Genomic DNA, 21,677 nt, shown 5'->3' with positions numbered 1-21,677 from the left:
ATTTAGACCTATTGTTTAAATCAAATTTAAGCTTTAAATGTAAGATAATCATAGCAGGTTTCATCCATAGTTTGTCCATTTAAACATCTGCGTTTAGCTTCAAATAGCGTCTTTGATGACAATATTATGTCAAAATGATTTGCATTGCGATTCTGACATCAATACAGGCACAACAATATTTTTTTTCTCTTATTACATTGAGTTTTTTACCAGTTTCCCTCCGATTGTTCCCAGTATTTTTCCGCCAGCAAGTGATGTAACTGTGACTTTGACGCACGATTTAGCAAACAGAGGGAACGAGTTAGTTAATCGTGCACACAATTTATAAATCGAGGGAACGCAATAGTAATCGTGTGCATGTTTTAGTACATAGAGGGAACAAATTATTAAATCGTGCACATGATTTAGCCTAATATTTTTTCCTGCATGTCATGTGTGGGGCTATATATATATATATATATATATATATATATATATATATATATATATATATATATATATATATATATATATATATATATATAAAAATATTTAAACTTGATGTTTTGAATGTTGAGTGAAAGTTAAAAAATGCCATTTGAAGTTTAATTGAAATGTTAGCCTGAAATTCTTAAAACATTTTTTGTTAGCTTAGATGATAAACGAGGGATGAAAAGAGAGACGTATGGGACATGTATAACTGCCTCAATCTGGTTTTTAGTGTTAGAGGCTTTAGCGAGCCCTTAAAGAACCGAATCCTACACTTTTTTACAGGACGAATCAGTCACGCATCCTATTTTCCTATGGCTAACTCGCTCTATTTCCCCGTTTATCATGGGCTGGGCTGAATTCAGGCCATGCTTGTAATCCCGCCTGAATGAGGGTTAACTAGAGTCTTCACATGCCAAACGCTCTCAGCTTCGCTTTAAATCTACGGCATGCAGAATCCATCAGCAGTTTCTTTAGCGCTTTCCCACAAATAAAATCTCAAAGATTCCACTCACAGCCCTTTCCAAACGGCTCTCGGCATAAACGCTTTTCCTCTCTCAGATTCAGACCTTAAAGTTTATTTGAAGGAGGCTGAATAAGAGAAAGCGAGAGGAATGGAAAGGGGGATAAAAGTAGCTTTAATCACAGAAAAAGCTGCCCTGAAAAATCTGAAAAAATGCAATCAGAAAAAAAGAGATGATCTACTTCATGTATTTTATAATAAAAATTCAGAAGTTGTATTTATGAACACATGGTATTAATATTTGTCTCAAGCAATCCAATCACAAGCAAACAGCACTAAACAGGTGCAAATAAGGTTTTGGAAATGCATTGAGATTTAATAATGGTTGTTGAAAACAATATTCTTTTTAATAATTTGGTCGAAGCAATTCATAAATCTGTGTTGGATCTGCACAGCCATCTTTCTTCGTACTGAATCCCTGACTCAAATAAAGCACAGCTGCAACCCCGGGTGTTTGCTTTAAAACTGTTTCCATTCCTTCTTAAAAAGAGGGCAGATGTTCCAAAAACTCTTTCTTCCTCCGCCACTGAGACACTTTATGCATCAGTGAGTGTTTCCTGCAGCTTTAAGTAGGCTATCAAAAGATGAGCGAAAACAGTCGGCCGGAGGAAATGAAGGCTTGCACAGAAACCAGCCAACATTCACAAAAGATCTGTCCTAACTTCCACAGAAGTTCTTAACAGCCCCAGGAGGCGCAGAGGAAAGAGCTTCTGAGTTGATGGACGGGAGCTTTTCCTGGGATAGAGATGTCTTCCTGTGAATATGTTGGTGGTGTGATACTTCTCACTGAGAAATTACAGCACTGGTTAAAACACAGCTGGAGTTTAGAAACTGAATCACAGCCAGTCAGCCACATGCTGGAACTGACAATAAAGGTATTGTGGAAGTAGTGTGGTTTGTTGACTGTATCAGATGGTAACATCATAATAAATTAGTATACTTAAAAGAAGTGCCATGATGCACCATGATATTTTGGTAATGGTGTTCTTGAAAGAACCATGGAATACCATATAAAAACCATGGTACATTAATTATATTTAAAGGTCCCTTTCATTGTGTTTACAGTGTGCAATATAACATGTGTTCATGTTTCGCTTGTAAAAAAAACACAGTATTTTTCACACAATTCACCTATCTTTATACCTCTGTTTTCACTGTCATAAAAACGGGGTGATGACTTCCTTGACTTCAGAAATACGTAACGAGTTCTGATTGGGCCCACGGTTCCTGTGTTGTGATTCAACACCAGCTGAGCGCACGTGGCCCTCCTGCTAACATGATTGGGCTAGAATGCATGTGCTGGAGATGTTCTTATAATCACAGGAGGGTTTTTACTGACGAGATTGCGCATGAAATCGCGTTAGTTTTTTTTGCACAGCCCTAACATCTAGTTAACAAAGCTAAACAGCGTTACCCTTTTGGTAATAAGTTACAGAAACTGTTAAATGCACCAACTTAAATAATAAAATACACTTACCAGTTGTGGTCCATAAACAACGCCTTCTCCAAAGAGGGAACTGCTCCATCTTTCAAGAATAATCTTTGTGCGAATCCGGCATTAAACTGATTGAGACTGAGGAAGTTGTCCTCAGCAAAATGTGCTGGACATAGTTTTACATGTGGATTATTTTCTTGAACCGAGTTAAACATAAATTGTAACCATTAATCCTCAAAGTACAGCGTCCCTGGGAAGCCCAGACAAAGATGATTTGACTCCAAGATGAAAATAACAGCGTTTCAACGACATGGCAAACACAAACACAATGACATGGCTCCGTCTGAGCGCAACAAGACCACGCCCCCTTTTTATGAATTCATGTGGGCGGAGGTTAGTCGAAAAACTGTTTTAGTGACGTCATTACTGCATGAACTAGACTACAGGGATGTAGTCCAAATGAGTCGTTTTTGTAGGCGAATTCTGTTAAATAAAATATCTCGCTTGGCATTGAACTTTGAGCTTTAGCATTTTACAGATATTATTTATACTCTAACAACAACATTACACACTAACTAAAGTTTAAAACATGGGATCACGAAGAAGGGGACCTTTAAGTACCATAGCATTACCATCTGATACCATCATTGTACCATGGTACCATTACTGTACTTTTTGTTTTTTATTTTAATATTAACATGATGCCATGGTAATATTATGTTTTGTGCACATATATGTTGAATTAACATGTAAACTAACACTAACAAACGGTATTACCATTTTTGTTTGTTTTTTTTGGGGGGGGGGGTTGCATATTCCATGGTATTACCATGATATTCTTAGAAGTGCAATCTAAATACCAAAGAACATAGTATTACTTTTCGTACCATTTTATCTTATAGCATGGTACTGTGACAGTATTTTTAAAATTTTTGGACATTTATTTTCCTTGGAGTAACATGTAAATACTTTGGTATAAGTGATAATCATTCAGTATTACAATGACAAAAAGTAATGTACCATCATAGTACCATGCTATTTTTAAAAGTACCATAGAGTAATCACCTAGTATTATACTTACAGAAATGTATTAAAAAGTAAAATGTTTTTTGGACATGGTAGTCTACCATAGAATGACATGTAAATACCATAGTATCCGGTATTATTTCCAGTACCATGGTATATTTCAAAGTACAATAATAGCCTATACGTCTTGGTTTCACCATGTTTTTTTTAATATTATGCACTATTTTTGTAAAAATGAATAGCTTGCCTTTTTAACTGGTACTTGGTGCTTTTCTCTTTATATGAATACTCATCATCATCATTAAATCATTTCGTACCATGGTACTGCCAGAGTATTTTTTTTTGTAAGATTTCTTTCTTACTTCCATCAAATCCTCCTCATCTCTATTTTTAGCGTTGTCCTGCTATCCCGGAATTCATTGCTGACTGGCTGCTGCAGAGCGGAATCCTTTCAGGAATGTCTGGAACTTTCTCAAACCACTACAGAGAGAGAAAGTGAGTGAGAGGTTGATCCGTGGGGAGGGAGAGAGGAAAGGAGAAGGCAGATGTGTGTTTTTCTGTTGTGGACTACAGTAAGTCTGAATTTGTGCAAGTGCGAGTGCGATCAGAACTTCTCTATGTGCTTCAAAGTATCTTGAATTGATTAGCGCGTGTCGTGTGAGATGACTCGTCTTTCTGTGTGTGGTCCTTTTAGCAATAACAATCAGTCATAATCTCTCACAGTTCCCGGATCAGTATTACTGCTTCAAAGAACAAGTTCAGAGTGAAAGCCAGGCCTAACAGGCCACCTGCTGATCACAAAAGTACCGATCTGTCCTGTGTGGGTCAGGCTTTGCTTACATTGTAAAACTAAATGCATATAATTGTCAGTGATTGTAGTTTAAGAAAATGAATGCTTTTGTCAAGCTACATCTCCACTTTATAAGATTTAAGCAGATTTAAGATGTTGACATCTCCAGCAAGTGACTGAGCAGCTGATGCCCCAAAGTGCATTCTGGGAGTTTTTTCGGAGGGCAATTTTGACAGTGGGACTCCCTTGGAATTGTACAACAGCGGACTGAGACACACCTAAAGACTAAAAACAAGGACTGTAGCAGCACAACTGTATTTGGGTTGGCCTGCTTTGTGTAGCATGTCTGCTATATTTCTCTTTCTCTCTGGCACGCGGCTGAAACGCTCTCTTGTTCTGTTTCTGTGGGTCCTGGAGCTCTGGATCGAATTAAAGCTGGCAAAGACAGCAGCCTCTCCTTTATATATTTCTCCCTTCAGATCTTGTTTCTTGTTCATGCACACTTTGCTGTACTCTGGGCTTGTGTAAAACCTTTGGCCTGCTTAAAGGGATAGTTCACCCAAGAATTAGTATTCTGTCATCATTTACTCACCCTCATATTGTAAGAAACCCTACACAAAAAGAGAATCAAATTAATCCAAACGGTCCACTGAAAGATCTGAGGTCTGCTAACTGAGAAATATTAGAGGTAGGATATTCTTTGAATTATGCATGCAGGAATAAAACATTAGTGCAGTCAAATAAAGTAGACACAGATATCACCTCCTTTGGAACGATTTGTTTATTGAGTTGGTTTTACACAGATTTGGTTTTGTGGTACACAACACTGCTGGTTAGTGAGATATCTCCACTTAACAACAACCAAAGCAGCTGAATACACAACCAAAGCTTTACAACACAACCACATGACCGCAATCTCTCTTATTTTGTTCTTCCAGTTGTCTTTCAGTGTTTGTTTGCACACTTTGTACGAGTGCTGTTAAATGAAATGGCTTCACCACTAATAAATATAGAATAAAAAATGCAATTGTAAAAATTGTATTATCAAAAAATTAAACCAAAATCATAAAAGATAGCAAAGGCACTGAACAAAAAAATTCCTTGGCAGTCCTTGTTTCTCAAACTGATACCAAACCCCCAAAAAAGATGATGGCATTGACCAACAAAAGTAATTAATTAAAATAAAATAATGCATAAATAACATAATAATACTACCATTTCAGTACTGTCAATAAACAATATCCAGTCAAGTTTTCCTCTATGCTGAATTTTGACTAATATGCACCAGGTATTTCCAGTTTGGCTGAAAGCATGTCTGAATTTGATTCGCGATGGCCGCCTCCATTAATCTCAGTTACGATGGCACAATGGTTAGCAATGGCAAATTTGGGTGGTATTAAGACAAATAAGGTTGATAATGAATGTCGTGACACCAAATATTGGGTCAGATCTGTGAGGCGGCTTTTGGGATTTCTGACGCACATCAAATGACCCTGATGAAACTGCAGTAGTTGTGATTGATCGTTTGTTTATGCAAATGCTAGACATTAGCATTAGCACTGCATGTCTGCACTGAAAACCTGTAAAGCCCAGGGAAGATCGTTGATTATACACACAACGTTCTTCTGTAAGGTAAATCAATAATAATATTTTGGAGAATCAAAAACAGAAGCGCAATAACATAAAAATACTAACATAGTATAATTTGATCACTGAATCCAGTTGACAATACAATGCAATACAGAAATGCAGTACGATACGATACACATTAGGTGTGTCTTTAATATCTACCCAGGACCACCTTTGAACAAAACGCCTCCCATGATCTGTTCGGTTGAACTTTTTGGTGCAAAATGATTTTTCTATTAAAGCTAATAACGAATTAGCTATCTTAGTGTCTCTTTACTCATAAGCGCCTTCTTTGGTACAAAATACTTGCCTTATCCTTTCATCTACTTTCTTCATCTCACTATTTCTACACTTGCACTATTCTTTCTTTACATGCAGCAAAATACAAAGCTACATCATCCTTTCCAGTAAATAATTCTATGTGTCCCTCTTACTGGAAAAGCGTTTTCCATCCATTAATGCTTTCATGAACATACCTTGGTAAAAACCTCTCTTTCTACTACAGCTACTTCACACTTACCTTCTAAAAACATTTAGACAACAGCCTTTAAAAACTAAAAATTGCACTTGAAATTCTGCAGGTAGATAACAAACAAAGGACTAAAGATTCTGAAACAGTGAAGCTTCTGTCCCATTAAACCTATGACACAGGAAGCTCACAAGATCTAGTCCAAACATGCCTTTGGAATGTGGCTTTTTTTTTTTTTTTGGCCATCAAAGTTCAACAGAGAACCAATAATCCATTATTCTCAAAGCTAAGCGATTATAATCCCTAAGCATCAACACATAAACATCAGAAGAGACAATGTTCCTACAGTCCAAAACCTTTGGAAATAGTCAAACAAGCTTGTCTCAGCCTGAACATTCTTTGGAGCTGAGATTGTGTCTGACATTTCTACCTTGAGTTAAACCTTGTTAAGGTGAAGGTGTCCAGAACTCTAAACAGTCAGCTAACCCAATCAAGAAACCACATGAGTAACATTCTAGAGAAACACATGGTGCATGCACACATGTTCCTGTCAGGACTCAATCAGAAACAACCAATCCAGCATGCTGGAACCTTGAATTACCCAGCGAGTTCTGAAAATAAACTCCCTTTCAAGGTGGTCATGGACTGACTATTCTTCTTCTTGAATAATGCATTGTATAGCACTAGCCTCTTGGCAGAATTTGGGCAAATTTAACCTTGAAGTCAGGTAGTTCTGTTGGGTAGGCTTTGTGCTCAGAGGTCCTGGGGCTCTTCTAAGCATTCAATACCATCTAAAAAATAAAATAAAATAAAATAATAATAATAATATGCTGTTCGTCTGATGACAGCTTCCTCTGGGATCTCTCTCCACCTTAAGGAAATGACATACATAATTTAATATGAATTAAAAAAATGAAAAACAAACAAAAAAAGGCACTTCTATAAATCCATAGATATGCTTCGACTCATAGGATCGATACAAGTTTGATCATTACATATGCAGTTTAAATGTCATATTACAATAACCGAGAAAGAAAAATAACGATTATATATGTCAGTTCCAATCAAGGACAAGGAGAGATTTCAGTTTCTTATTCTTCCAGTACTGCCAGAACACACCAGTTTTGTACCACTAAATCTAAAAAATATATATATATATATATTAATAAATAATACACAACAACAGTTCGTTTGGAGCAAGACCCTGGTTTCTTTTTTTGGGGAGTAAAAATCACAAATGACATGTGCTCTGTTAGAGTTTTAAGGTGCTTGATAAACTCAACTCAGGTTGGCTCCTATTTTTGTTTCATCAAGGCTGCTGTTACATGACGCCATACTGAGATGATAACTCACCTTATACTTAACAATATGTAAACATTTAATATCATTCCTTGCCTGTAGGGGGATAATGTCCCAGAGTACCAACTTAAATTTTACTTACTTCAAACCCTTAAATCCCCCTAGGTTTTAACATTTTAACTGTGTATAAGATAGGGGTTGGGTAAAGGTCAAGAAGGATAGGGTAGGATTAGGGTTAAGGGTTAAGGGTTAGGAGTTAAGGTTAAGGTTTGGTTGTGTACAACTCCCACTACCATCCCATTAAAAAAGGACTCACATTCATGAAATCCCAGTTTTGCACTGGTCGTCAACAACATGCCAACAAACATCTTCCACTTGCTCCACCTTCTTTCTTTCTAGGCCCCTCTCAACTAGCCCCTATCGCTATGACAGGTTGTTGCTGATGTCCAGGGCTTGTTGGTACACCTGAGTCATATCATCAAGATCTCCTAGTAGAGAGAAGCTGCTGTTATCCCCCGGAGAGCCCTGCGTTCCTCGGCTGAATTTCCCACTGTGTAGGGGAGGAGCTGCCTGGAGACCTTTAAAGTTGGCCAGCTGGAGAAGGTTTTCTGCAGACACACAGCCTCTGATGTTGGGGCGGGCCCCGGGTGGGGGCCAGTCAGTGCTGCTGAAGGAACTGTTGGTGATGGTGTCGCTATCCTCCCTTACAATACTAGATGGGCGACTCTGACTGCGGGATAAACCAGAATCGCCAGGTGCTGGTTCCCCAAGGACAGTCAAAGGAGGAGCGCCACTGTATGTCGAATACTTCCCATTGCGCTTCAATATGCCCTTCCTACCAACTGCTCGCTTTGGTGGTGAGCTGGCGGCAAGCGGTGTAATGTAGCCACCTAGCAGATCAGAGGACTCACTGCGCTCTGGGGAAGAATAGTACCCTGATTCCCGTTGTTGGTTGTTTTTTAGGATTCCCTTCTTTGGAAGGATAGAGACCGCTTTGGTAGGAGAGTTGCCTGTTAGCCCCTGCTCCTCCTCGCCCTCTTCACCTTCAGGCCCAGATTCCTTCTCTGGGGTTCCCACACTGGATTCTATTTCTTCCGAACTTGGAGAGTGTTGCTCTTCAGAGGTTCTTGTCTTCAGGATGCCCTTTGGTCTCTTTAAGCCCAGACTGTCGTCTCCATTACAGTGAGACACACCATCATCATTCTCTTTCTTAGACTTTTTGGGCCGTTGGTGGACAAGCAGGAATGGCTCAGACCGGATGGCTTTAGTGGGCCGAGGCTCGGTCCGGTTCTGCCAGTCAATTAGACGAGCCAGCATGGGTGAGCCAGCATCCCTTTGCGATTCACAGTCACACACACTGGTTTTCCATCCCCAGTTTACCCACCAGTGATTGGCGATGTCTTCCACTGTGGCCCGCCGGTCAGGGTTGACCATCAGCATCCAGCGGATAAGACCACGAGCATCTAAACAAAAGACCAAGCAAGATTCTTATCAAGATCAAGAGAAACATTATCATCGGCACACATTTTTCTATACAAAAGGCATTCTGAACTTGTCTAAGAGTTCATGCAACTCCAGTACCTGATGATTGGGATGGTTCTCGATACTCTCCATTGCTGATTTGCCAAATTAGATTTTTGTGGTCCCCTCCATCGAATGGCATGCTGCCATAGACCAGCGTATACAGCAACACCCCCAGAGCCCAGCTGTCCACCTGCAAATAATGGATGGCATTGACCTCAGCTTACTTTGAAAGAACATTGAGTTACTGCTTACTGTTAATAACACTCCAGATATTCTGTTTTATGGAGGTGGGATAGAAATCACATTACAAGACTTGCATGTTTAATGCCGGCTGTGCTTTCATCTGCAAATCTGTTGATGGCATGACTTTTTGGAAAGCAACTGGACACTCCAGCAAGACCAAACAGCATCAGAAGGTACAAGTTTTCCACTCTTGTTGGTTTCAGGCTGTTTTTAAGCTTCAACTCTATATGCAATCAATATGTTTTGAGACATTCTATTACACAACTTCTATTATGTAATTCCTGTAGAAGGTGGGTTGAAAGGGCAAGGTATGTAGGCCAGAAATCTCAAGATCGCCCCAGCAGCCTGGATGGTTTTTCAGGTTCTTGAATTGTCAGTTCACAGGACATTACTTATAGACTAGAGTAATTGTTTTGCATAAGGTGGTCACCAGAGTGAGAAGAAATTGAGACTTTCATTGCTTTCTTTGATTGAACTGCAACAAAGCCCTGAGCTATATACCACAAGAGCAGCACATGTAAAGCTCTAAAGAGCCTTAAAACTCTGACCGAGGTTTGACATGTATAATCAGAGATACTTGGAGAAAGAAACTCCAGCTGCTCTCCATGTTCATTAAGGAAGTACACAGCGTGTGTTTGCCTGTTCCTAAGCATATGTGGAAGTATAATCCCATCAAAGAGCAGAATAAGGCTTCACTAACCACACAGAGATCTCTGATAGATCACAGCCACTCAGAGTGGATTTCACACGCTAACATAATGAAACTTTGGGGTGGTTCATTTACGATGATGCAAACCTCAAGGGTTTATGTCTGTGCATCACGTAATGCAGGCCTGGAGTAAACCATTCCAGCATGTTTTTATGATCCTGGAAAGAAGTTCAACATAAAGAGCCGCTTGTAAAGCTTTCTTTATTTGAGCATGCCTCACCTCTGGACCACGGTATGGTCTGCCGTTGACGATCTCTGGGGATGCGTACAGTGGACTACCACAAAAGGTCTGGAGGAGCTTGTCTTTATGATACAGGTTGGACAACCCAAAATCAGCAATCTGAATGAACAATAAATACATTTGGTTTTAGAGAAATAATCGTAAACAAAAACACTTTCTGGTTTACTTTTACTGAGTCAGTGTTTGCTTTTACAAAGAGTGATTTCTCAACATCCTGCTTGTTTTGTTTCATGAATGAAGCACACCATTTCTTAATTGTTAAGTTCACATGCTTGTATTTAAACACTACTGAGGTGGAGAAAATCTATTGGAAACAGTACACCCTCCTTTCCATATACTATTTTGTGGGTCCCACTAATCCTAATGTTGTTTACTCTATAGTTCATGGATGTGAACTAGGATTTAGCAGCTGTTTCAGTAACATGCTTACTTTTATGTTACAGTTTTCATCCAGTAGCACATTTTCCAGTTTCAGGTCCCGGTGAACAACACCATTCTGTAAAGAAAACGTCAGAATGCACTTCAGAGTTCTGAGGGAATACTGTCATAACCAACAGAAACCTTATTAACTTCTGACATCTGTCGCACAAACACACTCTGTAATTACAGTCCTGTTCAGACACCAGTTTTTGATTGAAGCATGATTGTGCAGTTAGTCCTTGTGTTTCCTTTAAAGTAACACAGCATTTGGGTTACAGCACGCCCAGAAACCCAGTTACAAGGGGTTTAGGATCTGAGGGAGTTTGTTACAGCTGTCTGATGACCATGAAAGATGCATGTGTTCAGCATGCACAGTGTTTAGCAGATGAACTATAAATCGACAGTTTGACAGGCTGCTTTCTTGAGTCATTGGGCCGACCCCACCCGAAAATCCCCTGCATTGTGGTTGCCCATGGCGATGATGACTCATTACCCTCCCCTCTGGTGTCTGGAAGATCCCCTTCCCTGATAATATAACATCACGTAATCTTCAGCTGCAAACCAGCCCATTCAGTGGAGGCCCACAGGGACCCTGATTGGCTCATTGGGGAATGGGACTGTCTTATCTCAAACCTAGTAATCATAACCTAGTAATCTGCCTGATTAGACCGTACTTTGATGCGCTGTTCGATAAGGTAGGGAGGTATCTGAATACATTCCCATAATGCACTGCAACAAGCTAAGTCACAAAAATGGTGGACAAAACAAAAGAACCATCATTTATAAATATAGAGTGAATACAAGTAAATTGGGACACTTTTTGCCATTGAGATGACTGGGGAAATGTCTGGATTACGGTTTCAAACTCTATCGAAAAGTCTTGAAAACAATTCAATTGTAAGAAACTGGAAAAGCTCTTATACACATACACAATACTTCATGAAAATGTACAAATGGGTGGTTTATTACTCGATCAACAGCTCTGCTAAATGCCGAAATGTGCGACCCATGATGCAAAGCTGTTTCACATCAGTTGTCAATTCCAAGATTCCTCCCAATCTGACATGAGCCAAAGATAATAGACTCGCACCGCGCGGGCTGATTTCATCGAATAACTGCACGTGCAGCTCTGCGGGAAACCCTGATGAAACAAGAGGCTCTCTCAGAGAAGAGAAAGGGATTGAGAAAGAGAAAGAATGGAAAGGAGAGAGATAAGAGAGGTGTGTACCTTATGGCAGTAGTGCACAGCAGAGACGATCTGCCTGAAGAAGTGTCGGGTTTCTCTCTCAGTCAGGCGTCTGCGTTCGCTGATGTAGTCATAGAGTTCACCTTTACTGGCGTATTCCATGACAATCACTATCTTGTCCTTATTTTCAAACACTACAGAACAAAACAACATCATAAAAATCCAATCAGTTTATTTACACGTGTTTATTCGTGATGTTTTATTTATACATGTTCAGAATGTATTTTTAATGATGTGTATACCAGATTGAAATCAGTATAAAAATGTTTGTAGTCAGCCATATCATTCACAATAGTTACATTGTCCAGTATTTTTTTTTTCCATAATGCAATTCCAAAAAGTGAAAAGTGAAAGTAAGTCTCTACATAAAAGTTGTAAGAAACAGACAAGAAAAAAAAATCTAGATAAAGTTGTAGGCCTAGGAAATTGACCAGTTGGATAACATGACCCATGTGTAGTTTACACAGGCCAAGGCTTCAACAGGGAGGCGTCCAGTCAAAAAATAAATGTTTCTGTGGCGCCTTGTTTCTTCAGAATGCAACCACAATGAAAAAGTACAAGTACAAAACTACTGGATGCATAAAAAAACTTTATTTGTAGTGGCCAGTCCAGAAAGTTCAGCAGGTTACAGCGGAATCTGTTAACGACCAGGAGAAGCTGAAAAATCCAGAGGAACAAACACAGCAAATTACAGTCCGACGCAGCAGAAAGTGGCCGTTTCTGCAAAACCCCAAAAATCCTCATACACATCACCCCACCCAAGCGTTTGGCGCTGCCGCCGGCTCCTGTCACACGTCCAGAACCGCTTCTCATCTTTTTACAGAATCTCTCCTGTCCTTCCATTGCTTTCCACAGAACAGCAGGGAATGCAAGCGCAAGGCCTTCTGGGATTGTGCAAATATAGTTTAGCAAGAGAGAGACGGGTAACAGAGTGAACGTAACACAGATATACTGTGTCAGAGAGAGTAAATCAGATTCTTCTCACAGTGATGCTAAATATCGGAGCTCAGTGCTGAATTCAACAGTGATACACAGTCTGTGAGGATGGGAGATCCCAAATGTTTCCCCTAGATCACAGTGAGGTTAAATCCAGCTAAATGGAGACTTTGCTCAAGTCTCCTGCTTTTCAAATGTTTCTCCTGAAAAAAACCCCCTCAAATGTCTCACACTGTACTCAGACTGTCTCATTTGTGAGGAATTTTAGGAGAAGCAATAGAGATATGTCTCGTGAGCAACCATTGAGTAATATAAATCTTCCTCTGGGAAAGTTCCCGCAGCTAAATGGGTACGCAAGCTATGAATTCCTCCATCCAAAAATTTCCACGACCAGCCCAAACCCACAAACATAATTTAACACTGCACGAAATTAAAAGAGAAAGACATTCTGACATTAGAGCAATGAAAGACAAAGCCAGACACGAGAAAAAAGACTCCGGAGACTCGTTTAAAGAGGTGTTCTCCCCTCTTTGAGTCGGGCCAACCACAACACAGGCGGAGTCGTGACACAGAACAAAGATGAATACGGCAACTCCTCAAAAATAAACTGCCCTATAAACCCAGACGGACTTTGAGCGGAAAAACGTCGAGTCAGCGCACCGAGAGCTCGCCAGGCACAGAATCAGCAGAACGAACCAGACGGCTGCAAAAAATGTCTTTAGAAATGATCAACACAGACTTTCGCCGGAGAGCTTAACCGCTGAAACACATGCTGGTCAGGAATGACTAGCTTCATATTCACTGAGACTTTTTAATTTGAGCATTATTACATCAATAGAACAAAAGCATTTTACTGTCCTTCATGAAAGATTATTCATTAGAATTGTGTGTTTTATTTATTGCTGAGTTTGGATAGATAGATGGATGGATGGATGGATGGATGGATGGATAGATACCTTCATATATAGAGATGATATGCGGGTGGCGAAGAGACGACATGATCTCGATTTCTCGTCGAATGTGAACCATGTCCTGTTCATCTTTAATCTTCTCCTTCCTGATAGACTTGATGGCAACCTGAAGAGAAGAAAGATTTTCAATCTTGTCAAAAAACAATACAAATGTATAACAGAGTATTTGTAAAAGATGCATATTTTGGACGATTTGGGACTAAATCAAATATTAATCTCAGTAATTTTAGGCCACTTTTTTACGACAGGAAATGACTCAAGTTAGCATGAGTCTCACATTGCCAGGATTAGCACCAAAGCTTAGCACTTGACAAAAACATTCTATTTCGGAATGTTAAAAAAAAACACCTGAGTAGATTCTTCAGACAGAGGTGTAATCATCCCATCACACACACACAAACCCACAGAATTATCCCATACACACATCACGCCTGAGCATATTTTCAGTCTCCTGCCTTGTCATTTTCCTGATGTTTTTTTAGGAAAATGAGGGAGCAGTGTTTGGAAGCAGGAACGAAGGCTATCTCATGGGCCTGAGGAAACTCCACTGATGTCTCTATGTGATCACATGATGACCTGAACAGGCTCCAGTCTGTATGGAACCCCATTTCTGCCACTGAATAAAAAATAAAAGGCTAATTGAAACTTTTAATCTCACAGTTCTGACTTTTTTTCTTGCAGTTGCAAAGACTCTTTTTCCCCCACAATTGTGAGTTTACATGTTATAATTCTGATTTAATTGTTATCAGAATTGAAAGTGAAACTGAAAGTGAAACTGATGTGTAGCCAATAATGGTGTTATAATCTATTTATACTGGTATCTGTAATCTTGCTTTAATCCATCCAAGTGAAAACACCCACCGGGAACACACACCTGGAGCAGCAATTCTAACTTTACAACTCACAATTGCGAGTTTATGTCATTCAATTTTGAGAATAAAGTCAGAATTGCAAGATTTGCACTCATAATTATGAGAAAAATGTTTGAATTGTGAGACAAAAAGTTTTTATCACTCACATTAATAAAATTAATGGAAATAATCAAACAATATATTTCTGTATCGTTTAAATATAAATAAAATGTAATGTTCCACACTCAGTTCCTCTGGAGTTTAAGAACTCCAAAAGCAACCATTCTTGAACTGGAGATGATGTGGGCAAATAGGAGATGCCCTATTGACTGACTGATGGATGATGCCATGGGGAGGAAAGAGGAAATGATATCTGGGTAGTGATTTCCTGTCTATTTCTGTCCTATCATCCCTCCCAGGCATGCATTTCCATTTAAAGAACAAATGGAACAATGAGTGAGCTGATGACAAACCTTAGCTGGAAAAGAGGAATCCCTTTGTCAATTCCGTCAGTTTTGTGATGTTATACGCACAACGGTTGTCCCTAAAACATGTCTATCTGATCCTGCTTATAAATTCTCATCATCGCCGCAGTTCTCAGAACAGCCCGTGTCTTCACATTAACGGCGAGCGAGCAGGCGGATGCCGCTTTTCTCCGAGAAACCAAAACCACATGTTTGAGAAGGAGCTGAAGGTAAATCATTGACTACATCCATAAAAGGAAAGTCCTAGCAGAATGCTTCAAAACTGATCATGTGGAATAAAAAGGCATAAACAAATCCAGAAACCAGGGCCGTTCTCTAAATGCCGAATGGGCAAAACCTTCTCTTTATTGTAAAGCCATCAGCGAGTGTTTTCCATGAGCTCATGAATTAATGTGCAGCTGAAGGTATTCACCTCCCGCCAGGTCGGCTGGAGACGGCATGAATACTAATGCTGCAGTTTGTTCGAACACAGCAGGAGCGAGAGTTTCAAATAATCTCCAGGAAGAAAGCTAAAATCACAGCTTTCCCACAGAGGTAGAAACAGGATTCTGACCAGCGGAGCTTTTTATTTGCTTATATGCGAGCGAGCCAAATGAACAAAATACATCATCACTAAAAATTGCAGACGGGTTTTTGTATTTCCTCAATGGTGTTTGCAAAGAGAGGGATTTGAACTTTGTCACGTAACATGATTGATATCTCAAAACTAGTGTAGAGATATGCTACTTTTTTATTACATGTAATAAAAAAATGGGGGAGGGCATGCTTTTTTGACACCATGTGCTTTTTTTGACCATGTAGCAATCTCCCCTGGCAACATAGCAATTACCCCACACATCCTTGCAAGCAACTCAAACGCCCTAGCAACTACCTAAAACATCCTACCTAGCAACCACCTCAAATTATCTAACATCACCCTAAATGCCCTAACAACCATCCTTGTAAATACCTAGAAACCACCCCAAATACCCTAGCTACCGTCTAGCAATCGCCCCGTATATCCTAGAAACCACCTACAACACCCTTGCAATTATGTGGAATGCCTTAGCAACAAACCCAAAAACCCGGACTACTACCCTGGTAACCATATAAGACCCAAACTCCCTAGCAACCTCCTAGCAGCTTATCAATCATCCTGAATGCCATTAAAACTACACAAAACCCTAAAAACCACTATAGGTGTGCGATAATGACAGAAAATGATATATCGATATTTTCAAAAATTTTGTCGATAATGATAATTAGACAACATTTTTCTGTGCATGTTATTGTGCTTGTGCTATTGTGTTAATAAGTTTTTGATGGTGATTAGTTTGCAGGAGGAACAGGAATTATCTTTTCCAACAAATTATTGCTTTTTACTATTATAGGGCTGTAACAAATCAGTTAAAGCTGCGGTAGGGAACTTTTGACGCTCTAGCGGTTAATAAACAGAACTGCTTGCGTCTTGCGGAAGAACATCGTAGCCGGAACTACTTCTCTCTGTTTATGTCTATGAAGAATCACAAAGGTACTGGGTTACTCCGCCGCGGGTACCCCCGAAGCAATCTAAAATAGTCCGAATATAAACACTTATTATAGGTGCACCCTAGTGATTCAGGACAAGCTAAAAACACGGTTTGGAAAATGGATTCATGGTGCACTCGCTTATTATATACATTTTTCTACATTTTGAACACAAACAAAGTTACGGACTGCAGCTCTGATTGGTTGTTTTTTACCGGGAGCGATGTAGTTTCTGCAAATGGCAATAGGACACTGGGAGGAGCCAGAGGAGCTTGATTTTTACACAGATTATCTGTCTCATATTCTACTGTCAGGACATAATGACAGGTTTAACAAATATGTAAAAAAATATTTTTTTACAAAAGTTATCTACTGCAGCTTCAATACAAATCAAACATTACCAACAAAATTTGTGTTTGCAATGCAGAATCTGCATCTGTGGCATTTAGATGCAGTCACACAGACTGTTTAATGCAGGACATAAATGCAGTTGACCTGCAGTTACAAATGCATGAATAATGTTTTGATGTTTAAAAAACAATTAGTTATATTTTAAATGATTCGGGGGGTGAAAAGGGAAATATACTTGAAATATAAACCTAAAATGTTTCAAACTATTTCTAGCAACCACTTATCAATAACTCACAAACCTAGCAACCATCCAGCAATCACCCCAAAACATGCTATCCATCCGAAACCTTAGCATTCACCCCAGTAACCACCCAGCAACCCTAGCAACCAACCCAAACATCCTAGCAGGCCCCTAGCATCTTAGTAATGACCTTGAAACCACCCATTTCCTGCTCAAGATGGTCTTTCAAGTGTCTGTTTCGCATTGTCACAGTGACCTTTTCACACACAGATGGACAAGTGTGTACAAACACACACTTACACAAGCTCATACATGCAATAGCTCACACACACATATGCTATCTGTCTGTCTGCTAGGGTCATTATAGTGAATTTGAGGCTGGTAAAGTCATAAAGAAGAATATGTTACACAATTTCTTTGGTTATCTGTGCCTTAGGGGTAGAGGTCAAGAATACGGACTGTAGCAATAGTCAGAATCTTCTGTTTTTCTGTATACGTGATAACAAACAGTAAAGATTTATCACGACAGAATGAACCTTTCGTTAACAGAGTTTGTTTGTTTAGTAAGAGACATCTTTTATATCTCAGGATATTTAATGGAGCTTACAGTTATGTTGGATCTAGCTATCAACTTTGTCTCCTAAAATGATTTGGGGATATAAAAAGAGACACAATGATGACATACTGAAAGGCCTAAAATTAAATCTATGCAAATATGTGAACTTTTTAGGTGTGAAAGATTTGTGTGTGTGTGTGTATGTGTGTGTGTGTGTGCATATTTTGCGAAGTTTCAACTCATTTTTTAACACAATGCAAGTATGCAGGTATGTAAAGGCAACTTTCAAAACGCTATTAACATTACTAAGCAGAAAAATAACATAAATGTTTGTAGGTATGGAAGCTTAATCTAATGTGTTATTGAATTATTCAGAGCTATTCATAACACAATCCAAGTATGCAAACCCTTCTAGATTCATATTCATGATGGAATGCAAGTATGCAAAAATAAATGTTTCTGGCAATACAAATCCTATTTCAAATATTGTTAGGAAAGTAAATGAGAATGCAATTAATAACTCATTGCAAGTTCGTAAATATAACGACCCTTAGATGAGCAAAGTCAATTTAATGCAGCTTTGCATTTGAAGTTGTTTCAAAATGCAATTCATTACAATACAATTGTATGAATGCAAATGCTTCTAGGTATGCAAGCCCATTTTAAAACGTGTTGCAAAATGTGTAATGCAATTATGTTAATGCTTCTAAGTGTAAAGTCACACTAAAATGTGTCAGAATGCAGTTTCTGTAATTACTGTATAACCCAATGTGAGTACACTGCATTCTCAGCGATGCCACAAAGGGGCACTAATGCTTATTCTGTGTTTCACAGAAAAAAAGTCAGTCATAGAGGTTTGAAACAACATGAGCATGATGAAATGCTTTCAAAATTTAGATTTTTGAGTGAACTATCACATATAGGAGAAAATACTGCAGTGTTGTATGCGTGTAGTTGTGTTTTAAGACTCTGTGATGTCTAATGTTTAGTCTCTATGGCGGTTACCAGTGGTTTCTACGTCTGTTATCTATATGTATGAGCTATAACTCTTTACAGGCAGCATGTCCGGCCAGTGAAAAGTTTTTCGGACTAATTCCTGCTAGGCACACTAAACCCGTGCCAGAAAACAACACCATATATCTCCCTGAGTGACTTTATGTTTATTGGCCTAGAAGCACGCATGACAAATTATGTTTTACCATGCATCTGAGTTTGAGGTAAAAACGAAAAAACATGGATGTGTAGTGTGTGCACCACTTTATTTTTAGGTCTGTTAGCATGTGCTCATACTTTCTTCAACAGCCTGCCAACACTCTGATGGCACACTGCCCACCGATACACTGTGTGTGTGTGTGTGTGTGTGTGTGTTTATATGACTGTATGAGTTGTGAAATAGCCTGGATTTTAAATTAATTATTAAACTAAAAGAAGGCTATACTGTGTATCTGCTTCCATCCCATAACAGCCACAGACAACAGTGTTTCCATGGAAACATACATGACTGGAGGGCCTGCTAGAATGGGTTGCAGATATTTTCTTCAAGTAAAAAACAAAGCTAAAAGCTAATAACAAAACAACATTTGTGTCTTTAAAAGCTGTACATCCTATCAAATTATACTGTATTTTGATGCAAGACAAGTTCATCAATCACTTGGTACAATGAATCTAGTCAAACTAGCTAATTTAAACAAAACTGCACCCCACTGACTTTCAGAGAATGGACCAAAATCACCGAGACGTTTTTTTTTTAACAGATATCTTTTTTTTTGCTACTCTAGAAAAAAGAATTGGATTGACGTGAAGGTGTATAAATGACCAAATGTTCATTCTCGGCGGCAGAACAGAAAGATTTCTTTCTCCTAGCAGCTGTTCCAGGTTCTGTGGTGACGGAGACGTTTAGAGGACAATGTTAAACAGCAACCAAAGCCACGTGCCGAAGTGTGCCCGAACGAATCCGGTATGTATGTGTGATTAATGAACAAACGGACACTAAAGTCCTGCCTGACCTAGATGCCCACAGTATAAATTCTAGGTCAGGGTTCATTAGTGACCCGAGGGTCAGAGCTGAAGGTCTGACTGCAGCATTATTTACGGCAAGTGGTTAGCAGTGACCTTTGAACCGAACTGCAACCAAGATGGACAATTGGTTAAAGCATGATGCGTTATATTGGGGGCCATTAGAGCAAATTTACCAGAGATTTAAAACATCTGCTCCTGCACAAGCAAACGCGTGCGGCACACACACACGCGTGGGCTGGAATTCCCAAGAGATGGACCGAAATGAGCCAAACACAACAACAGATTATTATAGCAGAGCTGACACTGTAAAACGGCAAACTGCAGCCGGCCCAAGATCCAGGCCAGTTCTTTATTCATTTACAAAATGATTCAGAAGTTCAATCACTAGTATACTTCTATGTATCATGGCATTTCCTTTAGATGTTACCATAGTACTATGGTACCACTACAGTCATTTTCAACTAAAGGTGAAGTATCTTGCAGGGATTGAACCTACAACCTTCTGTAAAGCAGCTTCTGATATATAACCACTACATTAGATTGATTTCTTGAACAGATGCTTGAAGCTCTTACCTCTCTTCCTGAATGGCGCTCGATGGCCTTCTTCACTTTGCCATAGGTTCCTCTCCCCAGGGTCTCCAGCAGCTCGTAGCGATGCTTCAGGTTGTGTTTGTGATGATGTTTCTTCACACCAGAGTTGCTGCGTTTGACCTCACAGGGGCCCTCAGGGGCCTCCATCACCACTGAGGGGCCCGGCGGATCACCTGGCCTTTGTGTCTCCATCACACGGGAGGATGATATTTTACACCTCCCTCTACGTTTAAATATCTTGACTAAATGCTTTGAAATATTAATAATATAAATCTAATCAATATAGCTAATTAGCATATAAATAAATGACAATGCAAATGTTTATTATGTTAGCATATAAACTAATTTATGATTGTCAAAAATGACTCATATATTTAAATGAGGTGTCTATTTATTCTACCTTTAACTGGATATAGTAGGCTATCTAAAAGAAAATAATAATCCCAGTCTAATTATGAACGATAAAACAGAGCTATGAGCGGACTAAAAAGGCATATTATTAAAAAGAAACGAATAAACACCTGACATGTGGTTTTATGGCACTTATAAACTGCAACAATGTATCATTCACAATTAGAACGACAATGTATCTATTGTGCATTAATCTATTATGACGCGTTCTATAACATTATGACGTATCCTACTCCGTTATGACGTGTTCTCTTTCCCGTGGCGCGTTCGATCATGATTTCTCCGTTATTCCTTTGTATCAATCTACCGCAGAAAATCTCAGTCGAGAAAGCAGCGACCACGCCGGCGTTCTGGACGTAAATCACCCTCATTCTGGCCTCGGATCCGCCGTGGGGTCAGTCAGCTCGGTTCTGGTGCCGGTGATCCGTGATATGAGGCTGGGAGCGCGGGGATCGGACGGAAGGATGTGCTGCGGTCTGGGGTCTGCTGTGGCCATGGTGCGGTGTGTTCGGCCCGTCTCTCCTCCTGGTGTCCTGATCTGTGATTCTTTCTCTCTGTCCTCCTTCAGATTGAGGAACACTGAATAAAGATAAAGGGGGCGGAGTCACGCCGGCGTGTGTGTCTCGTGTGTGTCTCGCACTCTCAGTCGCTCTCGCTCTCTCTGTCAATCGGATTTTCAGATTCTGTTTTACTAGAGTGAAAGCAGAAAGGTATATTATTTATATTAATAAACTGAG

At 39.5% G+C, this 21,677-nt stretch overlaps 1 protein-coding gene across 1 annotated transcript; it reads right to left on the bottom strand.

Annotated features, from left to right (window-relative positions):
* Positions 1–5,005: 5,005 nt before the first annotated feature.
* LOC113066660 (NUAK family SNF1-like kinase 1) lies at positions 5,006–21,591 on the bottom strand. The gene is made up of 7 exons (XM_026238598.1): positions 20,512–21,591; positions 13,915–14,035; positions 12,005–12,156; positions 10,787–10,852; positions 10,336–10,455; positions 9,221–9,353; positions 5,006–9,102 (listed from the first exon to the last, which is right to left on the bottom strand). The coding sequence occupies exons 1-7, from the start codon at positions 20,719–20,721 to the stop codon at positions 8,063–8,065; spliced, it is 1,842 nt and encodes a 613-aa protein (XP_026094383.1). The 5' UTR covers positions 20,722–21,591; the 3' UTR covers positions 5,006–8,062.
* Between the last annotated feature and the right edge of the window lie 86 nt (positions 21,592–21,677).

Source organism: Carassius auratus, chromosome 50 (genome assembly GCF_003368295.1).
Source record: "Carassius auratus strain Wakin chromosome 50, ASM336829v1, whole genome shotgun sequence".
NCBI lineage: Eukaryota > Metazoa > Chordata > Actinopteri > Cypriniformes > Cyprinidae > Carassius > Carassius auratus.
This window is presented reverse-complemented; position numbering and strand designations above follow the sequence as displayed.